This window comes from Hyposmocoma kahamanoa, unplaced genomic scaffold (genome assembly GCF_003589595.1).
Source record: "Hyposmocoma kahamanoa isolate Upper Pololo Valley unplaced genomic scaffold, ASM358959v1 78, whole genome shotgun sequence".
Classification (NCBI taxonomy): domain Eukaryota; kingdom Metazoa; phylum Arthropoda; class Insecta; order Lepidoptera; family Cosmopterigidae; genus Hyposmocoma; species Hyposmocoma kahamanoa.
In genome coordinates, this window is record NW_020653945.1 from 650,507 (window position 1) to 660,362 (window position 9,856).

The 9,856-nt window shown below is 36.0% G+C and overlaps 1 protein-coding gene across 1 annotated transcript; it reads right to left on the bottom strand.

Moving 5' to 3' along the window:
• Positions 1–88: 88 nt before the first annotated feature.
• LOC113233212 (dual specificity protein phosphatase MPK-4-like) lies at positions 89–8,573 on the bottom strand. Its single transcript, XM_026468251.1, has 7 exons — positions 8,391–8,573; positions 8,180–8,302; positions 6,402–6,533; positions 5,879–5,978; positions 5,086–5,321; positions 957–1,105; positions 89–573 (listed from the first exon to the last, which is right to left on the bottom strand). The coding sequence occupies exons 2-7, from the start codon at positions 8,283–8,285 to the stop codon at positions 292–294; spliced, it is 1,005 nt and encodes a 334-aa protein (XP_026324036.1). The 5' UTR covers positions 8,286–8,302; positions 8,391–8,573; the 3' UTR covers positions 89–291.
• Positions 8,574–9,856: the final 1,283 nt, after the last annotated feature.

Consider the following 9,856-nt stretch of genomic DNA (forward strand, 5'->3'; position numbering starts at 1 on the left):
AGGAGAGGAAGGGATAAGGTTGAATAACTCTTCAGAGCACTCACCGTCAATTGACACCGTTGACACCGTGGATAACCGTCAATTTGCATAATAAGCGATTAAGTATTTTAATAACCGGCAATTTATCTTACCACCGCACTGAGTCCTTAATAAATTAGTCTTTCAAACCTGACGTTGGCGAAATCGTCGCGTAAAACGACGAAGCCATAGATAGAAAAGATGAAGTTGATAAACTTAGTAATAGATATCGAAGACAACCCATATACACACATCGACTCTTTGCCACTATAGTTATAGTTGGCTATAAATAATATCCCATCTTACCTGACTAGACCCCTCTTCGAGCTCCTGCAACTCGTTCTGACTGCGTTGGCTGTGGCTCTGGCCGGGGCTGGCGCTATTCCCACTGTGCCCACTGCTGGACTCCTCCTCCACGGCCACATTCGAGTCCATGATCTGACAGGCCAGGCTCTTCAGTTTCTCGATTAGTATCTGCCCGTTCTCTGCGCAGTTCAGGCCTGTGAGTTTGCTGGGCGGAGGCCGGATACCTTTCTTTGCCAATTCGATTTTTACCTGAAACAACAGCGTTTTAATTTAACTTTTTATTGAATTGATATTCAATTACTTTTAATTTGAAATTACTCCACTAGTTTATTATAATTATTAATAGAAAAATTATTAATAAAAGATCGAACGCTCAGAAAAAATTCCTTCGGTCTGGCCGGATTCGAACCGACAGACGTCTTCTAACGTACCGTGCCAGACGCTATACCAACTAAGCCACGCAACGAACCAGCGGACCTCACGAATTCTTCCATGTGCTTGCGTCGTATCTTTGTATTTGGTTTTTCAACGACTTTTTAGTCGTATCACCATCTGATGCCCTAAATATGCAACCTAAATTGCACTTCAAAAAGAATAATAAGAAGAAGCTCCAACTGTAGGTGTTTTCAAACCTGTTTCGGTATATGTGGGATGATATTGCTCTGGCTGGCGACGATGCGGCGGCACTTCTTGCAGCGGTACACGATGGGGTCTGGCCTCTCACGGATCAGACCAGGGTCCGGCTTCACCAGATCCGCAAACAGTTGGGGGAGGATTTTCACTGAAATCATAGTCGATGTCACACAAAACTGAAACTAAGCTACAGCTCAAAATTGTTTTATATCCTAAATAATCAAGCGCTTTTGGTCTCTTGAGATGGTATCCTCCAACATGCCGATGATTATAGTCTATTAACACATATGACTCCAGTTTTTTTGGATCTGAGAACTGCATATTTCAGTCTACGCTGATACGCACTTAATATCAGTCCTGGGAACTCTTTATTACAGGGTTTTTTTAACCTTCTTTTAGTCATGGACCCCTCTCGAAATTTCAAAGAGCCCACGGCTCCTTTCCGAATAGATGAAAAAGAACTTCTTGTGGTGCACGGTTAAACTTATGCAGGTTTTCGTTGTGATGCCATGTTTAGATGAATAAGTATTCTTTTCATAAAATTTTTAATAATAAATAGAATAATATGTAAGGTTCGCGGGTTGCATTTTAGCGCGTTTCCCGATTTTTATATTAATGCATATAAAAATCATAATAATTAAAAATATGTTAGGTAAGCTCCTGTATGGTTTGACCGAACCGAATATTGACGCTCAGGGATATGCGGATGACCTAGTGATCACAGTTCGAGGGCACTGCCAAAGCACCATATCATCACTTACAAGGAACTCTTGACACCATTTCCGCATGGTGTCAAGATAACGAATTATCTATTAACGCGGAAAAGACAACCATAGTCCCTTTCACTAGAAAGCGGAAACTAGATAAACTAGTGAAACCGATCCTTGGTGGCAGGATTGTGAGTTTTCCGCAGAAGTTAAATATCTTGGGATAACCCTAAATCAAACCCTAACGTTAGGAACTGCCATGTAGCTAACACGGTCAACAAGGCAAAGATGGCCTTAGGTATCTGTAGTCGTACGGCGGGACAGCGTTGGAGTCTAAAACCAAAGATGACTCTCTGGTTATACAAGGCAATGTGATGCCCTTAGTGTCATATGCCTCCATTGTTTAGAGTGGCAAAGTCAATCAAACAACCACTATTGCCACATTGAGCAGTCTACAGCGTGTCGAGTGCTTGCTAGCAACGGGAGCCATGTCCACTACACCTGGGGCGGCCCCAAATGCATTGCTGAATCTGACTCCCCTGCATATATTCATACAGAAGGAGGCCGGTACCAGCATGTACAGGCTCACCACCAAGTTAAGAACTAGATGGCTCTCCCAGACATTGAGATCAACCCAGGACTCAATTCTGGAACATCCTGTTCTGGAAATGACTTTTGATGTCATGCTTCCCAAGCAAAACTTAAAAAAACTCTACCCACACTCTAGCACATGTCAAATATTAGGCAGAAAGATAATAAAGAGTGTAGATTCTACCACGAGGCGGATGAAACTCCTGCTCATCTTCTCACCCAATGTTACCCCCTGATGGGCGTACGAAGCTCCATACTGGGAAGGCACATGACACAACCAGACGACATTTAATCTGTCGGAGCCAAGAAAGTCCTTCATTTCATCAATGCTGTCGGACTTGGCTCCGAACTGTAATTAGTGGTGATCACAATAGATCAACTGATGGTCGCAGTGATGAGGGGCTACATATGCCCCGAATGAAGCCACCCTAACAACAATAATAATAATAGGTAGGCTCGTTTTGGACCTCCGGTGTTCATTACGCGAACCCCTTAGGGGTCCTTGGACCACAGGTTAAGAAACCTTGTGTACGGGCATTAGATCTCGCCACTCACTTGTTAAAACCCCATTACAATTCTCTACAATGTACAATTATATCACTCAGCACTTTAGCGACTCCTCAAGATAGTTATGCAGTTACAATGATTAATACAAAGGTCGAGCACTAAATAAAATTCCTTCCGAACCAGCACCTTCAGCATACCGTGCCTGACGCTCTCCCAACTGAGCTACGGAAGGAACCAAGCAGACCTTACGGATTTCTCTGTGCTTGTTGCAGATATTTTTAATGGTTTTTTTTTTAATTTTGTCATTTGCGCCAACTGTGAGTAATCTTTGAAAATGTTTCTTCACTCAGTCAGGTACCTTTACAAGGAACTTTTTTAATTATTAATAAATTTTAACAAACTAGTGCAGTAATTTTACAAAAAAAATCATTTACTATCATGGTACTAAAACTTCGATATTCTTCAATTAACTTAATATTATTATCGAGTTCTTAGTTTTCGCGATTGTTACACATAGGAAATGAAACTATTTTTCCGAATTTAAATCGCGTATATTTGTTTTTTCAAACAAACCGACGTTTCGGGCCCTTTGCAAAAAAAAAAAGGTCCCATGGTGACGGTTGACTGTCGGTTTGTTTGAAAAAACAAATATACGCGATTTAAATCCGGAAAAATAGTTTCATTGCCTATTAATATTATTATTCAATTTTAATTATTTTTAAATTCAATTCATTTCATAACAATGATCACATTTAACATGTCAAAATATTATAAAATTTAAAGGACTTTAAATTAAAACTACTGAAAATATTTTATTGCAATTTAGATTAATTAAAATGTTTAAGAAAAAATATCTTTGAAAACCCTGCATTAATATGAAAACAATGCATCAACATACCAACAATATAATAAAATTCAGTCTTATGTCAAAGATAAATACAAAAATTCCTTCAAATTATAATAAAATTTTATCTTCCTTCACAGATAGTTTTAATTCCTCAATGTGGTTAATTAGGTATTTTTCCAAAAAAATAGCTTCATTTCATTTTTGAATTCAGATGAAGGCAAACTTGTTATTGCTGCGGGCGATTTATTATATAATTTGATTTTATTGTACAGGTCGTGTTTGTTGATTTTAAAGTAATTTAGTTGATGGTTGTGCTAATTTTAACCAAAATTGAAAATTTCGTTTACCTTTTATTGTAAATTAACAATATTTTTATCTTAGTCCGATATGAATATCATCGGCAATAAATTGACGAGGCTCCAATCTGGTAATGAACACGGCAGATCATAATATAAATTAAAAATAAGGTCAGTCCAAGAATCGGTCCCTGTGGAACACCTATACTGCAACAACAATGTGTACAGCATGTTCCTCTTTATGGTTACAATTTGTGACCTGTTTGAAAGATACAACCTAATCATACTTAATTCAGTCCCAGAGATACCGTAACATTCCAATTTATTCAAGAGTATGTCGTGTCTCAAACAATCGAGTTTGTGAGAAAATTTAATCAATAAAACACTTGGTCCCTTAAGATGTGTCTCGAGATCTGAATAAAGGAGTCACTTATTGAAATGGAATCAAATTAAGCCAAGCAATGAGAGCGGAAAAGATGTTATGCGTTATGTGGTCATAACGGAGTTTAAACAACAATGTCTTTTTCTGTTTCACTGCTGGAACATAAAGCTTTCTATCCAGCTCAAGGCAATCACGCAAAAGTATGTTGTCTACCTAAGATTGAAGCCATCTACTGTATATTAGTTATTAACGCGTGACACAGTCAATTATGCACTATTCCACTAAGCAAATCAACTGATTAGGATGCATTCAACTTTCTAAAGAAGAAATTTATATTTCACTCGCTGTGACCAACCTGTTAACCATGACCTTAGCAATACTGTCAAAAACTTTCTTCGTTTCAATTGATCCAAAATTAACAAAAACACTCAATACTTTATTGCTTTTCCATAATGTTAAAGTGTTACAAAATATATACAGTATGCATTTATGGACCCTGTCGGACACAGTAATTTTGTAATCTATATTATCATGTATTTAAGTATTATTGTGTATTAATACAATCAATATAATACTTTTATTAATTTGCACTTGTTGAAGCATCTATTTACGTAGATATAAGCAATATAAATACTGTCATTTGTATAATATAATATATTGTTTTGTGACTAGTAAATTCTTTATTAGTTTAATACTAGATAACTCCAGAACATAATTTTGCTTCACTTTATAATGTAATAACAGTTATCTGTATTGTAAAAATGCATGTTTTTATGGCTGATGCATTTATCTACTTACCTTGTTTTAACTTCTGTCCTGCCATCTTAAGCCGGAACTGCTTGAACCGTGGATCATCCTTGTTCAATCTGTAGCCCATGTGGCCGAACAACTTCAACTGTGCTTCGAAGCCCAAGTTGGGGTGCACAAAGTTTCGTTTAGTGCGGACCAAGGCCAAAGCATCATCATAGCACAGGCCATACTTCTCCATTATATAGGCTATAACGACGGCAGCTGAGCGGGACACGCCGAAATAACTGGAAAAGACATTAGCAGTGAGAGCATCATTTACTGGGTTACAATAACACAATTATAAATACAGCTTAATCAACTATTTTACTGTACTATGCACATACATACGCCTGCAAGCATAATACATGCAAGCTCCTTCTTTTAAGATACAAAGTGACAGAACAAACACGTCGAGTGTCTGGTGGTTAGTGACATGCTTGTCCATAACCGATGCAGTGCCGATAAGAGATTTAAATCGCAATCGGAAAGGTGCTACCACTGCGCCCGTCAATGTGAGATATAAGTTGAAAAGAACATTTACGCTTAAAAACCAAAACACAGTAATGCTCAAATTACTGCTTGACATCAAAAATAGGTAAGGTGGTAGTAGTTCCCTATAACGAACACTTTCACTCTACTACTACTGGTAATGAGGAACCAGAATAAACATTCCATACTCCAAATAAGTGATAATCTACAGGCTTTTCAACATTATATAAGTTACTTTGGAAACAGTGTAGTCAACAGGTAAACAAATGAAATTTAAACAATTTAAAATATGTGTCATAAAAGTACAGCCTACCAGTGTACCAGCACGGTGCCTCCGTTGGCAATGGCTTGCTTGATGAACGCATTGGTGTCAGGCAGGTGGCTGATGAGGTCATCCTTGGGAACATCAGCCACTGATACAGAAATAGCCCCAGTTACTTACAAATGAGTAATGTCTTATAAATCTTTCATAGATTTCTCATAGATGGCGCTACGACTAAAAAGTCGTTGAAAAACCAAATACAAAGACATGACGCAAGCACATAGAAAAATTCGTGAGGTCCGTTGGTTCGTTCCGTGGCTTAGTTGGTATAGCGTCTGGCACGGTATGCAAGAAGACGTCGGTTCGAATACGACCGGATCGAAGGAATTTTTTCTGAGTGTTCGATCTTTGTATTAATAATTATAATAAATAAACTCTGTTTTGGAAATATTTTTTGAATTCTTTAGTTTTCTAACAAAATAAAAACCAATAACTGAACATCTAAGCATGTCATAAGTTGAGATCTAATTTAATTTCAATATTATTATTTCATGTAGAAACAATTTTATCTCACATTTAATATATTTGAAGGTGAGCCCGGTCCGGTCTAGGATACTCCTTGGTAGTGGCACCAGATCAATGGTCAGGATGTGAGTGATGCCCAGGCGTTCCAGCATCTTGTAATCCCTTGCACAGGCTAGGTTACCTGTAATATATACTTCATATAGTTCAATTACAACTAATATTTTCAAAGTTAGTAATGGTGTAGGTTATCCGCAATGTTTTAGACACTAAACCTTATTATAGTTTTGGTGTCAACTCTTGTCTGTCAAAATATTCTTAACAATGTATTCTACATTACAGTTACAAAATGTTAAGGTTAATATTTGTTTATTTTTATTTGACCTTTATTGCTGATTAACAAAAATAAACTTACATACTAACTTATCCAATATACAAACATACAACATACTGAATATTGCTCAAAATCTGTTCTGTTAACTCGATAACTTCAACATGTCCTAAAACGTAGGCATCTTCCAGAGTTATTTTGAGAATGCATTTCAAGAAACACTTTCCTTTCATGTAATGAATAAACGCTTTGGTTCCAGAAACAGTTACCAAAGAAACAACATCATCGTAATGAAAACAACACAGACTCACTCTGGAAGTTGTTTATCTATGGCTGCAAACAAGTTACCACATTAGCATTACATTATGTTACTGTGTAATATATCATTGACGGCTATCATTGGCTTGTGCGCCTGTACTCGTCGCACCAGGCATATGCGCTCCTTATATGCGGGTACGGCCCGCTCAAATTATGCAAAACACTCAGTTTTGCACAGAATTGTGCGCACGTACGAGGACAGATTTAGGGACGTCGACATTTTCTTTCTTTCACGCAATCAGTTCCTTAACGCTTTCAAAGAGCATCCCCAAGTTATAAGTTTAAGTAACAACTAGACAGAGCAAAACTTCCCACTATCACCCCTCCACACACACACACACACAAACACACACAAGCCGTCATACAAACAAATTCAATTACACAATGATCTAATGATTGTAAAAGACAATTTAAAGTCGTATAATCTTGAAGAATAATATGATTGTTTTTTAATGTGAATTTTAGTTGAAAGATTTGGTATTTCATTTTTTTTTTCTCTTTTGTTTTTTCAAATCTTAGTATTAATTGAAAATTTGACTGTTGTATAACATCTCAGAAATAGCTTAAGTAACGTCAATATAAATGTTAAAAGGTCAAACTTTATAATTGGCTTTATAAGTTTTTAATCTACAATTGTATAGAAGATGTAATAGCTGTTAAGTTTGCTTATAAATAAATAAATAATGCACATGTGTGCGACTCCATACAAAACAGTTTCGTTCCTTCCAATCCTGCATTACACAATAAGACTTTATTACTACTTCATTAGGTTACATTTTATAATATAAACTCCCGTAAACATTTATAAGCTATTTTAATGCTTCTTTGTGAAATGGATTTTGTACTACATACATTCAATTGATATTTCTATGACAAATTAGGGCAGCAAAAGGTGCGCCTGACAAAATGAGTCAGCCAGTACGAAGCCTGAAAAAGCTAATTTTTTAACTGTTTCAGGAAACTTTATTTTCAGAAAAAACTATTACATTTCGGTTTACGAAAAAAGACGTTATAACTCAGCAAACAGACAAACATTTCAAACTTATAACTCCGCTGTTTTTGCATCAAATGACATAAAACTTTCAAGACATAAGTAGATTCTTAAATTTTTATTTTTACAAATTGTGGGGGATATTTGTGAGCAAATGGAACTGTAAACAAATAAATAGGCTTAAACTTACCTAAATACAGGCCATCATCAATCTGATCAACGCTAACGTCCAAATCGTCATACAAGTTATTGATCTCCGAAGCATGAATCTGCACGTCCGCTACTTGCTTAGCCATTTAATTACAAGCTAACACTGAAAGTAACCACCCATATATAAAATACATATTTATTGCTCAAAATGCAAAGAAATGCTGTTTTTCATGATTGTAAACAGAAGTTACCTCAGTTCGTGAAAAATCAATACATCGAACTAGGCACAAATAAACCGTCTTTTTTACTTCACACGTGTGTAACAAATCATAATAGTTGAAGATATGCACAGAGTATTCTTTAAATTACAATTAATTTACTGAAACAACGTAAATTAAGCGTGTTAAACGTATAATTTACTCGCCCGCCGTTTTTTGAAGTTGCACTTATTTAGTTCACTATTTTATCAAGTAATTCTAAATGGAGATGGTGCTCTACAAAATGTTTCAGAATTTGTACTGTCTAACATACTTATGCACGATGAAAATGTACAAAAAAGGTGTAACTAGACTCTTGACATTGACAGTTCTGCACTGTCGCCAACATAATAAATGCAAATAAAATACGTACGTATTTAATAGCGCTAAATTCAAAAAACTTTCAAAAATTAGTTTAAAAAGTTTTCTAAAGAATTGAAAGACTTCGATATTCGAATTCACAAACAAATGAAATGGATGTAAAACCATAAACTAAGTCACAAATATGTAAATTCACAAAATTTTTAAGCCCTGGCGTAGAATAATAGTCATCAGTTTCATAATAAACAAACACTTTCTACCTCTATGCATACTATTAGCATTGGGGTTAGCGTTATATAACCATAGGTAACCACACGAGTGTAGTCGGTTACTCAAGCTGGTACAACAGCTTACCATGATGTTGGCAAGAAACCTTGGACTTCGCTCTGTTTCAAAATTAACAAAGTTACTTTCGAATGTATGTAATGATTAAGTTAAAAGTTAAGTAATTCAATATTAGTGTAGCGGTGAGGTGAAATCATGAATGATCAAGGGAAAATTGCGCAAATAAAGATTTAGCTCTGTGTGGGTATATTAGAGTTATTGGCACTCATGCGTTTTTAAATAATTTTACAATTGGTAGTAAGTACTAAATAGATAAATGAAATTGTCTTTTATTTATTGTAATTAAGTTGTAAAATACTTAGTTCTCATTCTTGTGGTGTAAGTAGGGAAGTGTGCTCATTTCGAAATTCCAAAAAAAACCATAATTATTCATTATTGAGGTTAGTAGGCAAGTGGTCTCTGGCCGTGGCCGAGAGACCTGCCTGCGACCTGTTCACGAACAGCGGACGACCTGTCGTGACGAACAGCGGAATCAATGGCCTGGTAAGCGTCGACACCAGGTAATTCTTCCGCGATTACCTTGCACTTGAGTGTCCATCGACACTACGCAAAATACAACTGGCAATCGATTTGATTATATAATTATATCTAACACAACCGTACTCTTGGAGGAACGTTACTATATATAAAATATTTTGTAAAAAGAACATCTGATTTGGCATGGTGGAGTATAAATTGAGCTATATTAGTTAAGTGTACTAAATTTAATCAATATAAAATATATTTAAAAAGCGAAAGCTTAAAATATAAATATATTTGTACATGAGCCGTTAAATTATTTTACTTTTTTTTTA